The sequence below is a fragment of the Papilio machaon genome, chromosome 25 (assembly GCF_912999745.1).
Source record: "Papilio machaon chromosome 25, ilPapMach1.1, whole genome shotgun sequence".
Taxonomy (NCBI): domain Eukaryota; kingdom Metazoa; phylum Arthropoda; class Insecta; order Lepidoptera; family Papilionidae; genus Papilio; species Papilio machaon.
Window position 1 is genome coordinate 5,497,702 of NC_060010.1, and position 25,326 is coordinate 5,523,027.

General features: G+C 36.7%; 1 protein-coding gene across 2 annotated transcripts; it reads right to left on the reverse strand.

Annotated features, from left to right (window-relative positions):
- Nucleotides 1-1,824: 1,824 nt before the first annotated feature.
- On the reverse strand, nucleotides 1,825-24,641 carry LOC106721714 (cleavage and polyadenylation specificity factor subunit 1). 2 transcript variants are annotated; one of them, XM_045684323.1, is made up of 29 exons: nucleotides 24,295-24,641; nucleotides 23,992-24,212; nucleotides 22,774-22,947; nucleotides 21,721-21,884; nucleotides 21,279-21,418; nucleotides 20,648-20,758; nucleotides 19,729-19,910; nucleotides 19,233-19,380; nucleotides 18,909-19,123; nucleotides 16,962-17,157; nucleotides 16,409-16,515; nucleotides 15,447-15,585; nucleotides 14,667-14,806; nucleotides 14,243-14,362; nucleotides 14,027-14,167; nucleotides 12,593-12,784; nucleotides 11,328-11,516; nucleotides 10,579-10,732; nucleotides 9,795-9,973; nucleotides 8,266-8,480; nucleotides 7,683-7,829; nucleotides 7,383-7,455; nucleotides 6,664-6,816; nucleotides 5,389-5,583; nucleotides 4,409-4,523; nucleotides 4,047-4,163; nucleotides 3,296-3,425; nucleotides 2,258-2,366; nucleotides 1,825-1,953 (listed from the first exon to the last, which is right to left on the reverse strand). In XM_045684323.1, the coding sequence occupies exons 1-29, from the start codon at nucleotides 24,455-24,457 to the stop codon at nucleotides 1,873-1,875; spliced, it is 4,410 nt and encodes a 1,469-aa protein (XP_045540279.1). In that variant the 5' UTR covers nucleotides 24,458-24,641; the 3' UTR covers nucleotides 1,825-1,872. The 2 variants fall into 2 exon arrangements, with proteins under 2 accessions (XP_045540279.1, XP_045540280.1); XM_045684324.1 differs by lacking the exon at nucleotides 2,258-2,366.
- Nucleotides 24,642-25,326: the final 685 nt, after the last annotated feature.

Here is a 25,326-nt window from a genome sequence, read left to right on the forward strand (position 1 = left end):
ATTGCGCCTCAGGCATATTCAAATTTGGGTTCGTCGTCTCGTCTAAAAATCTTATAACCATGTTTTATTTTAAACTTTAAACTCTATTGATTTCTTCATTCCATAAAGCGAACATGCAGCCACCTGAATTCGCAGCGAATAACGAAGCGACCGCTGCCCATAGACATCCACAATTGTAGATACTGTGCCTACCTTTAATTGACGTACGCACAGAAGTATATTTCTCCTTCCTTTGTTTCCTATGTCAAATCCACTTACATGTGGCTTCCAGCTCCTATTCTACCCTTATAAGAAAAGATTGGGAAGGAAAAATGGACTAAAGTTAAGCCTCCGGCAGGCACAAACCTGAGTTTTCACAGTTGGTACAATTGCAAATTTAAAAATACAGACTTTAGGTTAGTAATTCGTTAAAATAAATAACTATAAATAAGTGGATGACCGAACATATTATCTAATATATAAAATTCTCGTGTCACAGTTTTCGTTCCCGTACTCCTCCGAAACGGCTTGACCGATTCTCATGAAATTTTGTGAGCATATTCAGTAGGTCTGAGAATCGGCTAACATCTATTTTTCATTTTTTTTTAACTGCGCGCGGACGGAGTCGCGGGCGACAGCTAGTATCATTATAAAATGTAATATATAACCTTAATGATATAAGTCAAATAATGTACAAAACAAAAGCGGGCGAAATAAGACGGAAATAAACAATTTTCCATAACAATTCCTCATACAGTAATCAGAACAATATTGTATGGACAATGCTCTATCATTAAAACCTAGACAAGTTGCTTTGTATTTTCCGGTAAAAGTGATTTCGTCTGCGATTATATTGCAATCAACTTTTTGCAAATGTTTGCGGAATATTCGTGACGTCATACCAAATGTTTCAAATAGGACTGTTGTGACGTCATAACACTCAAATGAAAAATTAAGGGACATTGAAAAGGGATATTTTTAAAATAGTATTTTGTACACGTCTGTACTTTTGTAGCCATTTGATATATTTAGGTCATTATCCAGTACATTCTTATTTAAAACGCGTACTAAAGATCTAAATCTGCAGGATAAAACACGACAAATAGAGACTTTAAGTTACCCTGTTTTCTTTTGCTAAATCGTGGTATTTAGGATATTTTTTAACATTCGTTTATTGTATTATTAATGTTTAATAATGTAGAAATATATCTCCATATAGGTAGGTATGTTATGCTCTTTTTTTTACAATATTTCATCGCATGTTCGAGCGAAGTCTCATGGGGGATTGTTGCAATTGGGTAGGTTTTTTAATGCACACTGAAATTCATCAAATGCTATTTTAAATATTTACAACATAAATTATTTGAAAGCTAAATTACGACTTCTAAATTACGGTTTGGTAAAAGGACATGGTTACGAAACACAGTGTTTTGATTTCGACACTACTTATTATTGATTGTAATCTTAGAATTACATCGCAACACTGCCTCAATACAAGTAACTCCACAAAGTTTGATGTTATTTTAATAGGATATGAAAATTGCTTAAATGTTCGGTTCCCTTTGACATTGTTATTTTTTGCATTTGAGTGCCATCTAGCGGCAAATAGGGTCACCGGTGTCTATTTTTTTCTGCACTTTAACGTCATCTAGCGGCAAATAGATGCATCGGTTATCGTTTTAAACGAAAGTGTTTCTTAGTTTGTCGCTAGATGGCGAGCATCACAAAAACTAACAAAACTTCCCTATATTGTAGCATTTTTTAATAAATTTAAGAAATGGAAAGTATGATCAATATGTGTAATATTAACCAGATATTTAAAATAAAATGCCCACAAAAGCTCCTTAAGTATTTATTAAAATAATAATGTATGTACAAATGAAGTCTTATAATCTAGAAATGCGCAGTCAGTCTGTCTATCTCGTACAGATCAGACATAACTTCATCCACTTTTGTACCGATCTTCTTTGCAATCTGCAACAAATATTTTCAAAAATATTTAAAAACTGTCCCCAAACCTCAACAACAAAAGCCTTAGGCCTTAGAATTGTTCCCTTAGTCTTACATTTTTGCCATTTATCATCTATTATCTGTTCAAAGGAGAATTTTCACATTACTTTTTTTACGTTGCTAAAAAAGGTATAACACTAGTTTATTTCATATTAACTATTACAAAATTTTGGGTTTCAAAATGTAACCGATAGATGGCGCTATCCAATAAAGCCACAGTAAATCAATTTTTTGGTCCTATTTTCTTAAGATTATGTTATTTACTTACATCATGTCTCTCCGCGCTTGGCATTGATGTGAACAAGGTGATGAGGTCTCCATCTAATATACCACGAGCTGGACCTCCACCAACAGCACGACGTGAACTCTTATACGTCCTAAATAATTAATATATGAAAATATTAACCTTTATAGATCTATATATCTCTAGGTCTATATATCTATAAAGACTCTAGTACTATATACCTGAATAGGTACACCTTTATTCATGAACAGAAACATTTTTATATAACAAGGTGGCAAACGAACAAGCGAGCACATGAATTCGCCAAAATGGCGAAGCGATCGCTGCCTATAAACATTCACAATTGCAGATGCGTTGCCTGCGAATCGACGAAGGAGACGCACAAAAAGAGAATATTTAACCTTATTTAGCATCTCCTCCATCATCAAATTCACTTCCCCTTTCCTTATAAGAAAAGGGTGGGAAGGGGAAGAAGACTAGACTCAGTCCTCCAGCACCACACTCATCAGACTGTACTTGGAATTACTTCCACTTGAAGTCCGTCTTCTGTAAGGTTGTGGTATTTTACTGAGCGAGGACAATTCATACAACAGATGTTGTTTGCTGGCTTTTTTTTATTATTTATAAAAAGTCTAAAAAGTGGCAGTGGCAACATTTTGTTTATAGTTTTTTCTCTTTACTTAAGATATGTGCGTGCAATGGCGCCACAAAGAGTGTAATGTCGAAACAACAAACAAGTTTTTGTTCTATATACAATAAATAAAGTATTTATGTACTATACAAGGTTAATATTAGAAAAAAATATAATAACTTTGTTTTTCTATAGATGGCGCTAGTAGCTTAAATTTTTTTCATATTTTCCTCATTTAGAATCAAACACTTAGCCTAATCCCAAGTAAGTTCTTTAGAAGATGCTGAGAACTTTTTAATATGCACTCAAGTACACTGTGGGAGGTTTCATTAACCTCAGAAGGAGACAGGTTCTGTATTTTCCCAGAAAGCAGAGTACCTTTTGTAGATCCCTCCCCCTACAAAAACTAGTCTAAAAAACAGGTAACATACCTAAAGGCTCTAGGATTGAGACCGGCGATGTGACAGCAGTAATTATTCATGACGTTTTGCAACATCAACAAACGTCGGTACGCCTTCTCCGACACTGGCAACACGTAACCTAAACCGCCATCTAGCGTCGCTGCAAATACATAACAAACTACTTTAGTATTACGATAGATGGCGCTGTAATTAATCGTTGATTTCTGAAACAAATCACTATATAAAATAATTGTTTTCTCTGTTTTATTATAAATTAACTTTTACCCGCGACTCCGTCCGCGCGGAATAAGAAATAGAAAACGGGGTAAAAATTATCCTATGTCCCTTTCCTGGTTCTAAGCTACCTGCCCACCAATTTTCAGTCAAATCGATTCAGCCGTTCTTGAGTTATAAATAGTGTAACTAACACGACTTTCTTTTATATATATAGATTAACTTTTGCCCGTGACTCCGTTCAAACAGAGTAAAAAAAAAGTAGCCTATGTGTTCTTCCAGCCTATGGTCCATCCATCCATTCATGTGGGGTACGCGATATGTTTAGGTAAAGGGATTTTGGTTTCAAAAATCAACGATAAGTGTTTTTCCCTATTGATTGACATAACACATAGATTACAGTAAATTGCAATAGATGGCGCTGTAATTAATTTTCATTATAAATCCCATAGACAGTGCTGACATCTATCGGTAGCTCCTTTAACCTAGAGATTCCAAAGACAAATGTTTTCATACAATGTAAACATATAACAAACATATAACTCACTAAACATTGTGACATGTCTCCTGTGTGTGGTCTCAGGCAGTACACGAGCTGCTATACGGAACATGGCGTGCACCTGCTGACCCAAATGGTAGTCCCCTTTGCGGATCAGACGTTGACCTACGTACATACATACATACATACAAACATACAAACACAGCTGATGATCAGAAAAGTGGAAGGTTGTGGTATCTTACTTGAAGTTTCTATATACTAAAAGGGGGTCAGCTGCAAGTCTTACTTCCACTTGACGCTTGTCTTCTTGTGGTCGTGGTATTGTAGAGTTAAATGGCGCTACGATGTCGATTATCACAATGCGATTAGTCGCACTGGTGGAACAGCAGTCTAAATGTGTATGTACTGACCGCCGTAGCTCTCCCTGGCCTGAGGCTGGTACATGAAGAGGGCGAGGTTGCCGTCCGCCTCACTCACGAGGAACGCCAGCGTCGTGTTGTCCACCATGAACTGCATCTCGTAGATCTGCATACCATATACACTACACTTCACACTACCCTCTACACTCTACACTCTACTACACGGTTAACTTTACACTCTACTACACGGTTAACTTTACACTCTACTACACGATTAACTTTACAATATACTACACGATATATTTTAGAGCAGGGATCCCCAAACTTTTTTAGACAAGTGACCCCCTTTTCCAACATAAACCGTTACCACAGACCCCCCCATGACCAAATTACCTACTTTTAAGATCAATTATTATTATTATTAATTCTGACTTAGGTCAATAGAACACAGAGTGAGAATTAGCAATGCTTTAAGTTCACTATCGACCCCTTTGGTAATTCCTGCTTTAGAGTATACTTCACGGTATACTTAACAATCAATTACACGATATACTTTGCATAATACTACACGATATACTTTAGACTTTACTTCACGGCATACTTAACATTAAACTTCACGGTATAATTTAGATTTTACTTTACGGTATACTGCACAAGAAGATCAATAGGCAACAAGTTTTTTTTTAATTCCGCAATTAAACAAGGACGCGGGCCACAGTCAGTCGACTACATTTATTACTTATTTTTTATTTTTCTAAATTGATGCTATAATACTATATAGTCTACTTTATACTCTACTTCAAGCTCTGCTTCATAGTATACTGCACAGTAGAATGAATAAGAATTCATTCTACTGCACAGTCCTCTTCACAGTCTACTTTACAATGTACCACAATGTGTAGCTTACAGTCTACTACACAGAATAATTTGAAATCACTTTCCCGGTCCTTTTTACATGCTAATACAGATTTTACTTTGTAGTCTACTTCACGGTCCACTTCACAGTTTACTACAGGGACTACTGGCAGTACCTGGGCGCTCCTCAGATCTCTGGAGACGAGTGAGAGCGTGCGGTGCTTATCCTGGTAGCGCAGTAGCGACACCGACTTGTACACGTCTGCCACCAGGATGAGATTCTTGACTGCGAGCAGGCGGTGCACATAGATCTGAGTGTCTATGAACGCCACACCCACTAAGTCGTTGTCTTTCAATTGCCAGATGTAGATCTGTGGGAAATAAGTTATTTAATCATGTGTTGCCACTACCTAAAAAAGGATATCTAATTTAGTTCTGTAAGAAAATATTGAAAACCTACATAGACATAGAAAATAGCATAATAAAAAAAACATGACGCGATATCTACAGTAGTAAGAACGTCGGTGGCTCAGGGGTTAAGCACTTGACTTGCAATCTGCAGGTCCTGGGTTCGAATCCCGCCATGTACCAATGTGTTTTTCGATTTCCGATTTACATATGTACATTTATCCGACGTTCTTACGATGAAGGAAAACATCGTGATGCTGCACATATCTGAGAAGAAATTCAATGATATGTGTGAAGTCAACCCGTACTGGGCCAGCGTGGTTGACTATGGCCTAGTCACCCCTAACTTGGGGTAGGCTCCGAGCCCCTCGGTGGGGGACGTATAGTGAGCTGATGATGATGATGATGATATCTACAGTGCAAAACGGATCTTATGACACTTTTGATGTGAAACATCTATAGGATCACTTGTAACCGAATCGTTTGCGTGGCGACGCTTGCCATGGCGACGGGTCGCCAAGCTATACTGAGGTATACATATATATATTTTATGTGTAGTATAGTGTACGGTGTGGCGACGGGTCGCCAAGCTATACTGAGGTATACATATATATATTTTATGTGTAGTAGAGTGTACGGTGTGGCGACGGGTCGCCACGCTATACTGAGGTATACATCATTATTATTATCATTATTATCATTATTTTATCATTATTTTATATTTTTTTATTATTTTACTAATCATCATCATCATCATAATCATTATTATTTATTTAATTATAATATTTAATATTTTATGCACATTACTTGTACACACACGATGTTTCACATCTGCCAGGCGTCTCATGACGGCTCACAAGTTATTACTTATGTTTATTTAGTTAACAAATAAATGTTTTAATTCATTTTCAGATCTAATGTAAATGCTAGAAAACTACCTCATTAAATAAATTTCGCACTAAAACCTTATATTTACGACTTCTAGCATACAAATAGCAGTCACATGTCTAGTGGAAACAGGGTCTAAATCTGTCTAGCCTTACCTTCTGTCCTACAGCAGATATCAGATATCCTAAAACTTGCGCGAGCGCAGTCACAGGACCTTTCTGCTCCTTGGCATATATCTCCTTGAACCTGTTCTTGGTCAGCGGCTGACCTGGCTCCGGGACTACGTCTATTATATCGTAGATTATTATCTGCGAAAAAAGTTGTTATGATTGTCTATGGAAATTAGTTGAGACTTTTTATTATTATCTATGGAAATTTCTTGTTAGAATTTGTTATCTGTGGAAATTAGTTGTGACTTTTTGGAACGAAGTTCCTTATCGCGCGTTGTGAAAGGGGGCTAGACGGAAAAAATTCTTACGAAAAGTTGTCACGACACTTTTTGCTATAGTAAGTATGTTAACGACGAATGAGCGCTACTTCACCATGGCAACGACGTGACAATATATAACGAAAATTCATAGAAATAAAATGTACTTCTTGTGAAGACTTAAGTTTTTTATTCATAGAATAAACATTGGTTCCTTCACTAATTAATAGAAAGGAACTTCGTTCCATCCGGGTGTCCCAACACACCTCTCAAGTTTTTTTTAATTATCTTTGGAAATTTCTTATGAGAATTTGTTATTTGTGGAAATTAGGTGTGACTTCAGTAGTTTTTGAGTCAAAATCATTTCAGTAATTTTTGATATTATTCCATACAAACATACAAAACTACATATACAAGAAATTGACTTCTCTTTCCCTTCTTACTTACCCTGCCTCTGGATGTGATATCTTCACCGTAATTGTAATTAGTACCTATAGCTATATAACCTCTTAGACCGGACCTGGAAAATATAACTTAAAAATTAGTGTCAAAGCAATATTTTTTTTTTATTTAAAAAAAAAATGTATATCTATACAGGTCTACGAGACACAGTAACAAATAACCCCTGAAAGTAGGGTAAAAAAAAAATCTAGCGTCAAAGAAATCTCGCTCAAAGAACTAAAAAACTTTAATCCCTTTTGGCATAGACAAAACCTAGCCTTATAAATAGACAAACAATCTCTTTACCTGGTACCCTCATATGACAGTGCGACATTCTTCAGACATGTGACATGTTCCCAGTCTTCCAGCTCTATCTTTGTGTTAGGTATCACCTCCCAAGATACAGGAGAGAACAGCATCACAGAGAAACGTTCCTGCATTGGATAAGGGAACCTGGAATATTAGAAATAAAAAAAAGTAACTAAAAAAAAGAAATTTGACACATTTATCTAGAACACGGAAATAGATTTTAATCTAGAGTAACGAAAAAAAAACATTTCCTGTAAGATCCACGTGAATTGGGGCGTGGCTTAAAGTTACCACGCCCCCTGACATTGTACAAGAGAGTGGGGAGGAAAATTAAAAAATACTAATTTTAGTCATTAAAACCTTTTTTACCCTTTTTCTATTAGGCAAGGATTGGAAGGGGAAGTGGATTTAGCGGAAGAGGGGACGCATAGGAAGGAGAAATGTCCTCTTTCTGTGCGTCCCCTTCTCCATTCATTAAACGACAACGTATATGCATTTGCGGATGTCTGTACAACGATTATTTCGCTATTTCGGCGAATTCAGTTGTTCGTTTACTACCTTTTTGGTTAAAAAACCGTACCTATCTCCTTTATTCTCATTTGCCTTCTCCTTATCTTCTCCATTGAACCTGTAGTATGATGTCTGCGGTGAGGAGGTGGAGCAGACGAGGCAGTATGTGCGGGACTCCGCGTGGAAGGTGACAGCGTGGGGTGTGGCTCTCAGCGGCACTTTGCGTACTGCCCACGGAGCGTCGTACGACAGATGTGTTGGCAATAGACAAATGCGTAATGAACCCTGCAATCCATCCATACATCCTCATCATTCATATTTAAATAAGAATTTTATTAAAAAAATTACTAAAAAAAGTCCAGTCGCGGAGCACGAAGAATTTCGTACTATAACCTTTTTACCTACTGACAGTGGTCACAAACATTTTTGTATTTAGTGCGGTTTACATGAATTATTTGAAGGAAAAAGAAAATTTACCAACTTATGAAATATAGTTATTATTATTGTATAAATTATTTATTTAGATTTTGTATTACAAGTAAAGTCAAGGTCAAGCAAACCAAGGACTTTGTCGTGCCTCAAGGCCAACCAAAACTACATTATGCAAACAAGAACAAACTTTATAGTCTCCAATAAAAGGTTTACAATCCCTGAGGACGACGGCCATTGTATCTGTGCGAGCGAGACTCATTGTATTTACGCGGGAGTAACAGAGACAGGTAATGACAGTTCAATGTACGAAATTCTTCCTCCTCCGCAATTGGACTTTAATATTATAAATAAGAAAGTTTAGAACAAGGATCCCTAAACTATTTTGTACAAGTGACCCCCTATTCCAAAATGAACTGTTACCTCAGACCCCCTATGGCTAAATTACCTATTTTTAAGATCAACTTTTTTTTCATTCTGACTTAAGTCAATAGAAGATAGAGCAGTGATTGTCAAACTTATTTTCTTTCACCGCCCCCTTTTAAAATCAATTATATTTCAGAGCCCCCTAATTTTTATTCAGCCCTAAAACTTAAAAACCACAATTTTATTACTTTAATAATTTCAATGCCCCCCATTTTTTGGGCCCCTTATCACCCCCTCCTAGGTTTCAAACGCCCTCAAGGGGGCGCCGCCCACTTTGGGAAACACTGAGATAGAGTGAGAATTAGCAATGCTTTAAGTTCAATATCGATTAATTTGGGAATCCTTGGTTTAGACAAATGGATGGATGTTTATTAGAACTTTGTCACAGATGTAAAACTTAGTCTAAAAGAACACATCAGCTACAAATTAAGTTTTTTTTAATTCCTCGCTGGCGACAGCTTTTAATTTAATAAAGTATTTGCTATAGGAGGCGTTCTTTCATTAAAATAAAGAAATACGAGATAAATAGTATATTATGGACATTTGAAATACAACACACAAGAAGTCACCCTCATCTTTGTTCACGTAGAATAAAAAAATAACTTAGTAACCTATGTTCTTCCAGATTATGTTCTACATCTGTCAAATTTCAACAAGATCTATTGAGTGAGCTGTTCTGGAGATACATCCATCCATCCATCTAAACAAAAGTTGGTCCTTCTATCAGTAATCTTTAACATATACCTTAGAATTGAAATACAAGAATCCATGTGGACAATTAGTGTTATTGAATGGCGCAAATGTAGGCACTGAGCCTTCAGAGGCTGCGAGTGGATGTAGGCGCAGCTCTCCGCGACCAGTCAGTAGTAAGAAGTATGGAGTACGACCACAAAGGAATACACCATTGTATCCTCCCACATTACCTACACACAAAAATCGCCTACTTAGGAAAAAGTTAAAAAAAACTAGTCAAGTGCGAGTCAAATTCGTGTATCTAGTGTTCCGTACAAAACTATAGGTAAAAAAATTACGGATTTCGAAATTATTCCTTTATCTGTGTTATAAGATGTTTATCATCAGCTCACTATATGTCTCCAGAACCTACCCTAATTTAGGGGTGACTAGATCATAGTCAAACCATAGCCAAGTGCGGGTTGACTTCACACATATCATTGAATTCTCAGATATGTACAACATCACTGATTTATTCCTTCACAGTAAGAACGTCAGATAAATGTACATTATATAAATCGAAAAACACATTGGTACAGTCGGGATTCGAACCCAGGACCTGCAGATTGCAAGTCAAATGAACCCTTGAACCACCAACGACCGGTGTTGGTTTTTGTAATTTGATTTTATAACTCCAAAAGACAGTAGACTTCAGTATTTGATATAAATTCTAGTGTTCCTAAGAAAATGTATCTTGATAGACAGACAGATAGACTCTAAAATAATCCTATAAAGGTTTCTTCTTTTGAAATACGGAACCCTAAAACCTGAAGTTGTTCCTATTGTAATAACTCACCAAAGTACCGCAGCTGACGTACATTGTCCCGCAACATGGCCGCCTCATAGCCATCATCAGGACATGACACGACACCACTCTCGTAACCAAACGGGAATGACACACTCATACGAGAGAAACGCATCTTCAAATTGCCACGTGGATATTTATATGCCTGGAATACATTATTTATGTTATGACACCGTGATGACTTTAAAATAGATAGTAAAATTTAAAGTTTGCATAGATTTTTTTTTTTATCTTTTTTTTTTTTTGATAGAGCAAACGAATTTGTCACAAAATCCTTGTTAAATTTAATAGTGTTTTTTTTCTTTTTTACCTTTTTTGATGAAGACAGAAGTATTACACTTTATCTGACTTAAAAAAGGGAAATTATAGTACAATTTAAAGTTATCTTCTATATATATAAAAATGAATTGCTGTCCGTTAGTCTCACTAAAACTCGAGAACGGCTGAACGGATTTTCGGATCTTAGTCTTGAAATGTTCGTGGAGGTCTAGGGAAGGTTTAAAAGGCAAGAAAAATTCATACCGCTATTAAGTGTTTTTTTCCTGCGCGCGGACGAAGTCGCGGGCGACAGCTAGTATTATTATTATAAATGCTAAAATTTAAATGGATGAATGTTTGTATGAAGTTATCTCAGGAAAGATTCAACAGATCTTGATGAAATTTATCACAGATGTAGAATATAGTCTTTTTAAGTTTTTTTTTTATTCCGCGCAGACGAAATCCTGTGCAAATGTCATTACCTGGTATATCATGAGAGGTTCCCCTTCCATGCGCAGTAACAACAGTACCCTGGTTGCCTTGTGTCCCAGACCAACAATCAACATCTCCTTCAACTTGTCAACTTCAGCGTTCTTATTGCCTGTTGAGAACTCATCCTCGTCAACAGAACTAGTCGCAATTGGAACTGATTCTAAACTATCAGCTAAAATCTGGAAATTAAAAAAAAACAAAAAATGGGACCCATCTGCAAGCACTTCCTTTCGATTAAAATATTTTTTATCAAAATCGGATCACCAGAGGCGGAGCTTCGCGGTAACACACATTAAAAAAATACAGTCGAATTGATAACCTCCTTCTTTTTGAAGTCGGCTAAACAGATAGATTTTTCTAGAACGATTACAATGTTAATATTTGTAATATTTATAAATAACTTTTTTTTAATATCATAAGGTGGCAAACGAGCAAGCGGTCATCTGAATCCGCCTAAACAGCGAAGCTACCGTTGCCCATAGACATTCGTAATAACAGATACGACAGAGGAGGGGACGCATAGGAAGAGGATATATCCTCTTTCTGTGAGTTTCCTCCTCTGTCAAATCCACTTCCTCTTCCCATACTTTCCTTATAAAAAAGGGTGAAACTAAAACTAGATATCGCCCGCGACTTCATCGGCGAGGCTTTTAAAAGAAACTGAATAAATAGCATATGTGTTCTTCCAGACTGAACTACATATGTGACAAATTTCATTAAGATCTGTTGAGTAGTTCTGGAACTTCTAACAAACATCCATCCATCTAAACATTCACATCTTACTAATGGATGGATGTTACAAAGTATCTCCACAAATAATAAGCTTGGAATACCACATAGGCTACTTTTAATTTATTTTTTTAAATTCAAGGAAGACGTAATAGCTGTTGATAGCCAGTTTATAATATTAGTAAGATGCGAATGTTTGGATGTATGGATGGTTAAAAGTATGTTAGAAGTTATCTCCAGATTGGCTCAATGGATCTTGATTAAATTTGGTACAGATGTAGAACATAGTCTGAAAGAACACATATGCTACTTATGATCCCGGAAATGTCCGGTTCCTTTGAGATAAATTTGATTTATATATTTACTCGATAACTCAGCAAGGGCTGAACATATTTTATTGAAATTAGACACAGATATAGACCAAAATCTCAAATAACACAAGAGATACTTTTCATATCTTTTAAAATTCTGCAAAAAAGAAAGTTATGGGTAAAAGGTAGTGTTAAAATGTGAAGTGTTCCCTCACCCTGTGTCCAGCGCAGACATCTCTGACGAGAAAGCTAAGTCTCATCTCCGGCAGTGAGTAAATCTCCAAGTTGCCGTTGTCTCTGACCACAAAGAGCCAGAAGGTGGGTTTCACCTCAGCCAGGTGACGTTTCCACCAGCGCGAGATACGACGTGGCACACCGGGGTTCTTACTTTGTTCAGCTAACATTATCTATCAAAACATTTCCTATTGTTATATTATGTAAATGTATACACGTGTGTAATGTATATAAGTATACATTTTTTTAATATATCATGAGATGGCAAACGAGCAAACGGCCACCTGGATTCGCCGCAATAGCGCGGCGACCGTTGTCTATAGACATCAGCAAATGCAGATGCGTTGCCTACCTTTAATCAATAAAAAAGGGGACGCACAGAAAGAAGATATTTCTCCTTCCTATGCGACTCCTCTTCCGCCAAATCCACTTCCCCTTCCCATCCTTTTCTTATTAAGAAAGAGGACTAAAATGAGTCCTCCGTCACACACTCATCAGACTGTACTTGGAATGACTTCCACTTGACGCCTGTCTTCTGTGTGGTCGTGGTATTGCACTGAGCGAGGACAATTCGTGCACCCAACAAATATTGTTGTGGCTGGATCTACCACAGTTAAATTATTTATATACATATATACACATATGTATTTATATACAATGTTATTTATAGTTTTGTGTAGTACTTTCTTTGATTTAATATATATTGTGTTTGTCTGTCATTGAAATATATTTAAGATTACGCTCAGATGAAACTTAAATTTTAGATGATGTATAACTTTATGTAACATATTTTGTTGACAATCCTAAATAAATAAATTGTAAAATAAATAAACTGACAAAATGGCGTCTCAATCAATCATTTCATTGTATCAAGTATTTGACTTTAGCTTACTTATATGGTGACTTATAAAGAAAATTGTACGTTAGTTTGTTGTCAGGCTAGTATTAGGCTAATAGTAGGCTGTCATTCTAGGCTTATCTGACTTATTGATTTACTTATAAGTGACTTATGTGATAGTTTGCAAATTCATTTATTACGTTGGCTTAGCTTAGTTTGTCTGGCTTATGAAGTGACTTAATAAGTGAGTTTTTAAATAGTTTATACACTAGATGATTTATGGCAGGGATTCCCAAACTATTTTGTATAAGTTACCTCCTTTTTTCAAAATGAACTATTACCTCAGGCCCCATATGGATAAATTACTTACTTTTAAGATCAATTATTATTATTATTTTTCATTCTGCCTTAGGTCAATAGAAGAAGACAGAGTGAGAATTAGTACGGCTTTAACCCCTTGGGATATCGACCACTTTGAGAATCCCTGGTTATGAACTATTATTTGGCTTATAAGGTAGATTATACAGTTGTTTAATGTCTAACTTATATATTGACATATTAAGTAACTTATACTCACGCTGGCCATAGACGCGGGCGTCTGATCTCCACCATAGAGCAGCTCGTCATCATCATTGAGTTCGTAAACTGCACCAGGTTTGAATCCTTCCGCTTTGACATTCTTACCTGTTTTCACTTTACCTGAGAATTCACCTTTTACCTAGAACAAAGTAATATTTAGTTCACTAAATGCTGTATTAATTCGTTAAGTTTTTTTGTGTATAATTTGACTTACTTGTACATTATCTAAGGTATCAGTGGAGGTGAAGAGACCGCTGAGGTCTCTGTAGGGCACAGCGCGGACCAGCGCCGGGCGGACCGGCACTCCTTGCCGGGTCGGGGCGAGGCGTGCTGACTGGAATACATATATAAATTATTGCAATTTCTGTTGGTTTCATTGTATATAACCTTTTTTTTCATCTGTCATAATCTATCTATATAAAAGAAAGTCGTGTTAGTTACACTATTTATAACTCAAGAACGGCTGAATCGATTTGACTGAAAATTGGTGGGCAGGTAGCTTAGAACCAGGAAACGGACATAGCATAATTTTTACCCAGTTTTCTATTTTTTATTCCGCGCGGACGGAGTCACGGGTAAAAGCTAGTTTAATACAATTTTCTTTTAGTTTTCAAGTAGAATGTACCAGATCGTAGTACCATTGGGTCTCTGGGGCGAAGCTCCCTGAGCGCGAGTACTGTGGCTCGGCCGCAGGCTGACTGAACACATACGTAGGGGTCAGCGGCGGCCGCGCTCACAGCCGCCCACTCTAACTGGATCGACTGCAGCTGCACACCGTCTAGTGTACACAGGTCATGTTATACTGGTCGATAGACTATCTTACTAATATAAATGCGAATGTTTAGATGGATGTTTGTTTGTTTGAAGGTATCTCTAGAAAGGCTCAACGGATCTTGATGAAATTTGGCACAGATGTAGAACATAGTCTAGAAAAGCACATAGACAACTTATTAAGTTTTTTTTTTTAACCGGGCGGAGGAAGTCGCGGGCAACAGCTAATACAATATTGTTTTGTGGTAGGGACTTGGTCATTAAAGCAATGTAACACACAAGATGATTCTTACAAATCAAAAGCTTTGAGAAGTCTTTCCCTTCCCACCCTTTTTCTTATAAGGAAAAGACGGGAAGGGGAAGTAGATTTGACAAGAAAAAGGACAGGTAGCCGCTTGTTCGTTTACCACCTTATAATATAAAAAAACTAATTTCTTAACCTTTAAATTAATATAGGAGGCTTATCTTTACCCCTAACATTTAAGTTGGGTCCATTGTGATCAGCTGTAACTTAAACAACTGTACCTATTTCAGAGTAAGGTGTCATTTAAGTCTTTATTTTCCCCTGAGTGTCAGAAAGGTTCAGAAGGTTTTTTTTTAAATAAATGTAATAATTTAATTCAAATTATTATATATAAAGTGTTTACTTCTAATAAGTCGTATAGCGGTGGTGGTGACTTGCACCATGTACTTGTTGTTGCCGAGGTTTCCAGCGAACACAGTGGGCGAGCCCGTCATGAACCCAGAGTTGTCCACCTCGTTGATCTCTTGACCAGTTTGCAGAATCTATTGTATGGAGTTTATTGTAGACAAAGAAAAACTAAGGGTCCGGTCACACAGATCGGAGTTGAGAGCAAATAAAATGGGATTGTATGTTTGTATATAATACTGAGTAAAACCAGTTAACATTTCGTACTTATGATGCATTTGCTTAGATGATTTTTAAAATATTTGTCTGTCTGTATGTCCGAAACGTCTGGAGCTATTTTGACTTTGACGGGAAGGTAGCTCTGATGCACGTGGATATATTATAGGCTATTTTTTAAATTCTGCTGTAAAGAAGTCGCGGACGAGAACTAGCCGCAAATAAAATTCAATTTTATACCATTGAAACAAGGTTTAATTTTAATTTGCACGTATTTTTACACTTTTTCTTGATAAATAAGATGCGTAAAGTAAAATTAAACCTTCTTTCAATGGTATTAAGCTCAATTTTGATATAAAAAAAATCTGCTCTACTCTCCGTATCGGTCTGTCTGTATGGACCCTAATGTCTTAATACCCAATAAGGGACAATGTGTAAATTGACAAAATTTTCAAGAGAGGCTCTCAAAGTTTCAACCATAGGAAAATAGTTCACATAGGCCATTTTACTTCAGCACAAAAAATAACATTTAAACCTTTTAATATCTATTTATGTTTAGTTCATGTTGTTAACTAAACTAAGACGTAGCTTTTAACATAAAAAAGTATAAAAAAAACATCAATTTATTATTTTAACCTTCATACATAAGACCCAATTACAACGAACAGACGCTAGCTATAAATGACATTTGGTTATAAAATAAAATAAAAAAATCTAAAAAAAAACTTCACAATTCGTACTCACCATACTAGAGTCTTCTTGTGTGAGAATCAAATAAGCATGTGAACCTTCAGCATCTCTTGACTCACGACCTTCACTCTCACCTATCACTGTCCACATATCTATACATCCTGAGAGAAGACACATACAACATATAGTTTTTTTTTATGACAGTGAACTCGCCTGGCAAGTCAGTGACTTATGTATATTTATATTGTGCCATTTAATCATGACATGTACTTGTGTGGTGACTTGTAAGTTGATATGGACTTATATAGAAATTTATAAGTTGACAAGGACTTATATGGTGACTTGTAAGTTGATATGGACTTATATGATGACTTATAGACATGGACTTAAATGGGTGGATTATACAGATTTATATGGTTGGTTATGTTCTTTTGTATGTTGGCTTGGTGACTTATAGCGAGTTTACGGTGGCTTACACTACTGGATAATAAGCTAACATAGTATGATGGCTTATAGTGGTTTATACAGAGCCTTATACAGAGCCTTACATAGTGACATGTATATTGTTTATAGTGACTTATCGTATCTTGTACCGTGTACAACTGACCAGGCAGATGGAAGGCGGTGACCAGCTGCGGCCTGACGGAGCGCTGCAGTACGGAGAGCGCGCCGTTCTTACCGCGGCCGCTGCACGCCACCAGCTCCAGCTCCGCACCCTCGCGTCTCTCCTCCTCCCCCACCAGCTGGGGCTCGCCCATTGATATGTCACCGATAGGACAGATGTTCAACAGAGAGTCGCATACCTGTAAGATAAGTCAATATGAATCAACACATCAGAAACAACACCTGAGTACTGGGGACTTCGATACCGTGGATTTCTGAGATGAAAACCTCTGTAGGATAACTATTTTATATTTATTTTTCTTTATTTATTGTTTTGCCGTTATTAATAAATAAGATTAGAAAAGATATAGTTTGACAGAGTACGGGATGAATTGAAGACGAACGACGATATAATGTGGTAGGAAACAAGTATAAATAATGAAAATTAACGATGATAAAACGAACGTTTTAATTAGTGATGCAACGGATGTCTGTTTCCGTTTCCGCAAGTGCGGAAGTTCCGCACCCTTTTCAACATCCGTTTCTGTTTCTGTTTCCGCAACTTTTATAACGGAGATAAAACGGAACTTTACGACACCTGAGAGATCCAAATGCGCGGCGCGAGACGCGCAGTCCGCGCGCGGCCTTTCGGCACTTGTCGCATTTGTTTGTTTACGTACTTTTTCTTGAATTTAAGCGCGTAATATTTTCTGCTGCTGTTTGAGACAATTATCTTCTCTTGCTGGAGTTGACTGTCTAGTTGTTGTCCATATAAAATTTGACAACTGGCAAAATTCGTAGGCGCATACAACGCAATAAAGAATAAGAAGGCGCCGGGTATGGATCGCATCCCTAACGTAGCTCTGAAGGCGGCAATGAAGGGAGAGCAAAATGGGTTTCAGGAGGTATTTAACAGTGGTCAGCAGTGAATGTATTAATAAAAAAATATATTTGTTGTTTGTCAACACGAGTGGTTTGGCGAACATTAATTTTTAAATAGTGTAATTTTGTTTCCTGGAAATAAATTAAAAAAAACACTTATTTTAACTTATTGAAGCACAGTAAAAAATACATACATTGAAGGCTAAAGGACACCGATATCTTAATAAATTAAAAACGAATACAAACTGATTTTCCAAAAAAAAAATTTTTTGTAAATATGTTTTTTTTTTATTATTTACACTTCTGTTTCCGCATCCGTTTCCGTTTCTGTTTCTGTTAAAATTTATTTTTGACATCTGTTTCCGTTTCTGGTTCCGGTAAGACACTTCCGTTGCATCACTAGTTTTAATACAAGCCACTACCTACATCTCTGTATAAAACATATCATCATCCCTGTCATTATCTTTGACAAAACAGACATAACAATGTTTTAAATAAGGGATTTTAGTCTCAGAAACCAACAGATAGTGGTGTTTATCAAATCTTATAAATGCAAAACTTTGAATAAATGTTTGCAAGAAGATATCTTTATAACGACTGCATGGATCTGGATGAAATTTTTGTATCGATGAATACTATCTGAAAAGACAGACAAATGTTTTTTTAATTCCTCGCGGACAAAGTCGCGGCCAACAGCAAGTATCTCTAGGTATAAAAAATTAAATTTACTATTATTCCGATCCTTTTTTTTTCTTATAAAGTCTAAATGTAATTATTCATTACTAGCTATCGCCCGCGTCTCCGTCTGTGCAGAATGAAAAAAACGTATTAAGTAGCCTATGTGTTCTTCTAGACTATGTTCTATATCTGTGACAAAATTTCATTACGAGCTGTTAAGTTGTTCCTGAGATAACTTCAAACAAACATACATCTAAACATTCGCATTTATCACAGTATATTTCTAAAGTGTATCTAAGTACAGACAAATATGGAGTCTAAATTGAAAAAAAAAATAGTTTTTACATCACATTAAATATCTATAAAATTGCTTTAACAAATATAACATCACCTCAAACACATAACTGGTGAGTTGTGTTGACGTTCGTATATCTGAGCCGTACACTTCTAATTCATCTTTATCACTAATCTCTATAACATTAGTGGGTAGGCAGTCACTAATTGTATCTAAACGTCGCTTTTTAGCCGCTGGATCTTGGACTTCTTTTTGATTTGGTTCTTTATTTGTTGTTGTTGTATTTGTTATTGTTGTTGGAGTTTCTTTATCTGTAAATAATATGGTCCTTCAAGCAGGATAATGATAAAAAGCTCTAGTATTAATTTTTAATAGTAATTTTCATCACTGAAAAAGATATCAGATAAATGTAGAGTATACCATTTTCAGTCATAGTGAGATCAACAGTGGCCTCCAAAGGTTTGTCGACAGAGAACAGCATTCTATTCTCCCTCTCTGTCACACGCAACAGCAAAGAGTTACCCAATCGAGAACCGAGAAAGAGAAAGTCTTCCTCTATAACGCACATCTGTGAAATTAAAAAAAAGTTATTCAAAAATCATTATACAAAAATGAATACCAGAATGTAGAATAAACTGTGGCATACTAAGTATCTATGAGTGCGACCGAGTGATGTTATGAACTGGTCCAAAAAGAGGCAAGAGGTATGTTTATAGTAAAAATAGCAGGAAAAGCTTAGATGAGAACAGCTGTAGACAGAGACAAGTGGAGAAACATGGAGGAGGACTATACCCAGTAAGAGACATGACCAGTTTTTTATTCACATAAAAAATAGTTTTGTAACAATTACTGTTGTAACATCATGCTAAATAAAGGCTTATTATTATGAGTGCGACCAGCACAAGGAGGTAGTTACACATGAGGTGAGCACGGATGCTGCAGCCCTGTCGAGATGGAAGCTCCTGACGCTGCGCACTGAGTCCGAGAGCAGCGTCAGTACGTACAGCTGACCTCCGCGCAGCGCCAGCGCCAGCCGCGACTCCCCCAGCGCAGCCACCCTCGCACCGTCCAGTGTTATACACACGCCTTCTTGTATTCCTACGTCAAGTTCATTCTAAATTACATCTTTGTGTGTGAATAGAAATAGCTTAAATAGAAATGATGTCATATTGGACTTATAGAAATGATAAGTCATATTGGACTTATAGAAATGATAAGTCATATTGGACTTATAGAAATGATGTCATATTGGACTTATAGAAATGATAAGTCATATTGGACTTATAGAAATGATTAGTCATATTGGACTTATAGAAATGATAAGCCACATTGGACTTATCATTTCTTTAACAGTGGTAGATCCCGCAACAACATTTGTTGGGTGCAGGAATGGACCTTGACCGGTGAAATACCACGACCTCACAGAAGACAGGCGTCAAGTGGAAGCAATTCCGCGTACAGTCTGATGAGTGTGGTACTGGAGGCTTAATTTTACTCCACGTTCCCTTCCCACCCTTTTCTTATTAGGAAAGGATGGGAAGAGGAAGTGGATTTGGCGGAAGAGGGTACGCATAGGAAGAGCAAATATCCTCTTTCTGTGCGTCCCATTCTCCGTTGATTAAAGGTAAGCAACGCATCTGAATTTGCGGATGTCTATGGGCAACGGTCGGCTCACTATTTCGGCGAATTCAGGTGGCCGTTTGCTTATTTGCCACCTTTTGATATAAAAACTTCTGGTCCTTCGAGTCAGATTTTTTAAATTCAATCCACTTAACTTTTTATACTTATTTTATATTCTCATACAAGTCTCATAACTTAATCACATGAATACTTACTTAGAGGAAAGTTAGTTGTATGAGTTGCAATACTGTTCAGAGATACACCGTAAGGTGGCACCGATTGATTCAAATATATCAATGAATTCACAGCCAATATCAAACAACCACCTGTAAAAAACATATTTTTCTATTCCGAGAGAAATGGCGAAGTTATTATATTTTAGTAAAGGAAGCTTTAATTATTAGTTTTCATCAACTTCAATTTATGTTCAAAATCTTCATCTAAAATTTTACAGTCTTCAAAACTACATCTTTAATCTTACTAGTATTATAAACTAGCTTTTAGCCGCGACTCCGTCCGCGCGGAATAAAAAAAAATGCACACAAGATAAAAAAGTTCCTATGTCCGTCTCCTAGTTCTAAGCTACCTCCCCATCAATTTTCAGATAAATCAGTTCGACCGATCTTGAGTAGTGTAACTAACACGACTTTCTTTTATATATATAAGATGAGAATGTTTAGATGGATGGATGGATATTTATTTGAAGGTATCTCCGGAACAGCTCAACGGATCTTGATGAAATATAACACGTGAACACATAGACACTTATTACATTTTTTTAATGCCACACAGACAGAGTCGCAAGCATCAGCTAGTAATAAAATATAAAAAAAAAATTGCTCTTACCGAGTGGTTTCTGTACTGGAATAGCTTGTATACAATCAAAGGGCAGTCCAGCAGTTGCCCAGATGACAGGATGAACACGAGCAGACATGTTCAGACTGACACCGGCCATGCAGCATGTGTCACTGCGCACTGCTGTACGACTACAAATATGTGCCAACATTCATAATACTATAGATTGTCTATTAGTCAAAATTCAACCAATAATTCATAATTAAAGTTTTTTTTCCTATTAAAAATATCTTTATGTACTTTTCAATCAACTTATCACATTTTATATTGGTTTTGATAAGAAATATAAGCTCAGATAAGTATAAATACAATCAAATAGGCACAAAATATCACAGCTTATAGCCTTTCCATTCAATAGAGGTCAGTTTGTTTGACTCTTAGTAAATATTAAGTTAAATATGTTGGAGGCATTAAGAAATCCAATTCAACTCACCCTGGAAATGTCCTCACCGGCTCATACAATAACAATAATGTAGGTTCATAATATCCATACAAAAACTGAATATCTAGAATATTGTCTATCTTTTCATCTAGATCTTTAAGCACTATAACGTATGAAGCTAGTGTCGGTGACTTTGTTATTTGTTGATTTGGTTGCTGGAACAAAACAATAGTATGTAAAACTTATTAATAACAAATAATTAAATTCAAACATCTGATTAAAATATTTTATAAAATACTAGCTGTCACCCGCGACTCCGTCCGCGCGTAGTTAAAAAAAAATTAATAGGGGGTATGAAAAATAGATGTTGGCCGATTCTCAGACCTACTGAATATGCTCACAAAATTTCATGAGAATCGGTCAAGCCGTTTCGGAGGAGTTTAACCACAAACACCGCAACACGAGAATTTTATATACAGTCAAAACCGTTTATGGCGACATCGTTTAGAACAACATACCGGTTAAATTGACCAAAATCAAAGGTCCTGGCTGAATGTTATATACATATCTTTCCTATTAATACCTGTCACCGGTTGTTACAACTATCGGTTTTTACGACTCAATATGAGTAGTCCCTTCGATGTCGTTATAACAGATTTTGACTGTATTAGATTTTAACAATAGTAAATCCCACAACAACAATATTTGTTGGGTGCATAAATAGGGCAAGGGAAGACAGGCGAGAAGTGGAAGCAATTCCATGTACAGTCTGATGAGTGTGGTGTCAGAGACCTAATGTTATTCCTCTTTCCCTTCCCAACCTTATCTTATTAGGAAAGGATGGAAAGGGGAAGTGGATTTGGTGGAAGAGGGGACGCATAGAAAGGGCAAATATCCTCTTCTGTCTTCTCCATTCATTACAGGTAGGCAATGCATCTGCATTTGCAGATGTCTACGAGCAACATAGTCTTTGAGAAAACCTAGGCTACTTTTTTTATTCCATGCGGATAGAGTCGCTAATAACAGATAGTTATTTATATTTTTAAAAAAATTATAGTACAAAAAAGGTTGTAAATCTATGTCTACCAAACAGTAACTACTTACATTCTTCTTACTATCAACCAAAGGTTTGGCTTCCAGTGGATCACCCTCTTCTGATGTTATATCTTTTCTAAATGGCAACACAGCTAACTTCTTGCCATACAATAGCATCACAGCACATCGGAATTCAGGGTCTACTCGTATCCATGGAATATGTGGATGAGTTGTCCATCCACCCTGAAATTTAATTGAGATTATATTGAAACATAATATACATGTTAAATGTGTTTTTTTATAAACATTCATATTAAAATAGTTTTCTGTCATCCACTAATGCAATAATTAAATAATTTAACAATTATAGAGCTCACAATAACAGCTTTTGCAGAATAAGCCTAAACTCAATCTCTCTGAACTTAAATAACTAAACTCCTCTCAGTCATACAACCCAACAGTCTTAAGCCGCATTCACATTTGTCTGACGTGTTGTGTCGTGATGCGTCAGAAAGGTATCGGTCTCATACAATTAATATGGTTGCGTGCACACTTCTCTGACGCAGTGTGTTGTGATGGCTTGTGTTGTGTCGCGTCAGAAGCGATCCCGGTCCGCGTCAGTTGGGTGAGGTGCGGGGGACGGCGCAGCGACACGACACAGCGGGTCGGACTAGTGTGCACGCGCACGTGTTGTGTTGTGACGCGCCAGAAGTTAGACATTCTAAAATACTGATGAAATTTTTCAGCATCACTCTCAAGCTCTTTAACGAGACAATGAAACTCGCCTTTAGTCTCTCTTTTTGTATTTACTGGATGTATCCAATATCTTCTTCTCTTTCTTTGTTTTATTAGAAGTGTTGCCAGTGCCAATAACTGCATATCTTCTTCATAATCTGAATCTGAATTGTATGATTCATGAAAAAACATTGCGAATGTGTAAAGTCTGTGAGAGCTATAACGGAACTGATTAAAAATGCGTCATAACGCGTCACATAGATGTGAACAGTAGCCATCACGACAGAAAGCATCACGACACAACACGTCAGACAAATGTGAACGCGGCTTTAGATCATTACTAGCTGTCGCCCGCGACTCCTTCCGCGCGCATTTAAAAAAAACTAAATGGGGGGGGGGGTTTATGAAAAATAGATGTTTGCCGATTCTCAGACCTACTGAATATGCTCACAAAATTTCATGAGAATCGGTCAAGCCGTTTCGGAGGAGTTCAAGTTCGAACCCCGTGACACGAGAATTTGATATATAAGATAGAAATAGAACAGAAATTACCTTCATATCATCCTCTTCAAAGTAATGCATACTGAGTGTAACTAAATTATTTATCTGTGGATCATACTGCACTATTGATAGCTTGGCCTCCTTGAATGATAATAGTAGTAGATCCCGGCCTGCACTTGCACATTTTACTGAAGCAATGGACATTACGTTTCCCCACAATGTGTATGTTGCAAGACATTCCAATTTCATCTTTGGTGGTATCGGCTGACCAGCTAAAAATAAATCAAATAATGTTTTTTGATGGATGAAGATAAGAACTACTATATTCTAGAACTTATTGGGACAGGTACTTACCCGCATTAACTTCTTTCGTATGTCCTTCGGGCATCAGCCGAAAGACTTTGATAATATTAGCACCGGCGGTAACCAAACAGCTTTCTTCGTTGTTGAAGAAGCAGCAGCTAATTGCATGTTCAATACCCGTAGCAGGATGAGTTTGCCGACAAATCGAAAACATTTTTACGTACCAAAACAACAACAAGCTTTTTTAGGTTAAACCACCAAGTTGCTTTATACGAACAAAATATTAACTTCTCTAGAAAGAAATAACATAGCAACGCAACTCATTTGTTACAGTAAGGCTTTTGTTGTATGTTTCATAGAAATTTTGGAAAAAAATTATTAAACTTTTAAATTCTTTTTACAACTTCTGTTTGGCAATACAAAAATATATGACATTTAAAAAGTGACAAATGGTGCGTGGCAGTGTTGCCAATTTAATTTTTACCCGGCCGTGTACAAAATGAAATGAAAAAAGGTCGAATATAAAAAAGAATATATGAGATGAAATAAAAATTCTAACGAGCGAATTTCTGCAACTAACGTTGAGATAGCTTCAAAATCATAATAACATAAGTTGTAATATATTTAATACCAACATTTAGAACTAATTCATTCTCATAAATTGATCCATAAACTTCTTACAGTATCCGTTGCATCCACTGGTTTTCACATCGACCAATAAACTTTTTTACAACTTCATGTACTTATTAATCCACCGACTCTCACACACAACTCATGCCTGTAACTCAAAGGGGTAGGCAGAGATCACGGACCTACCATTTGGTATGGCCAAATAAACCTCCGCAATCCACTTTTCGCCATTTCGGGAGACGGAACGTGACGAGACGCATCGCCGTCTTTTTCCCGAGAATTCGCACATATGTGCGGTTGCATCATGATATTTTCCTTCACCGTACGAAAGTTGGTTACATATAGGTACATATGTAAATCGAAAATCGAATCCGCAGATTGCAAGTCAAGTGCTTAGCCCCTGAGCCACCGACGCTCTTTCCAATACGTACGTTTTATTCATAACATATTCAC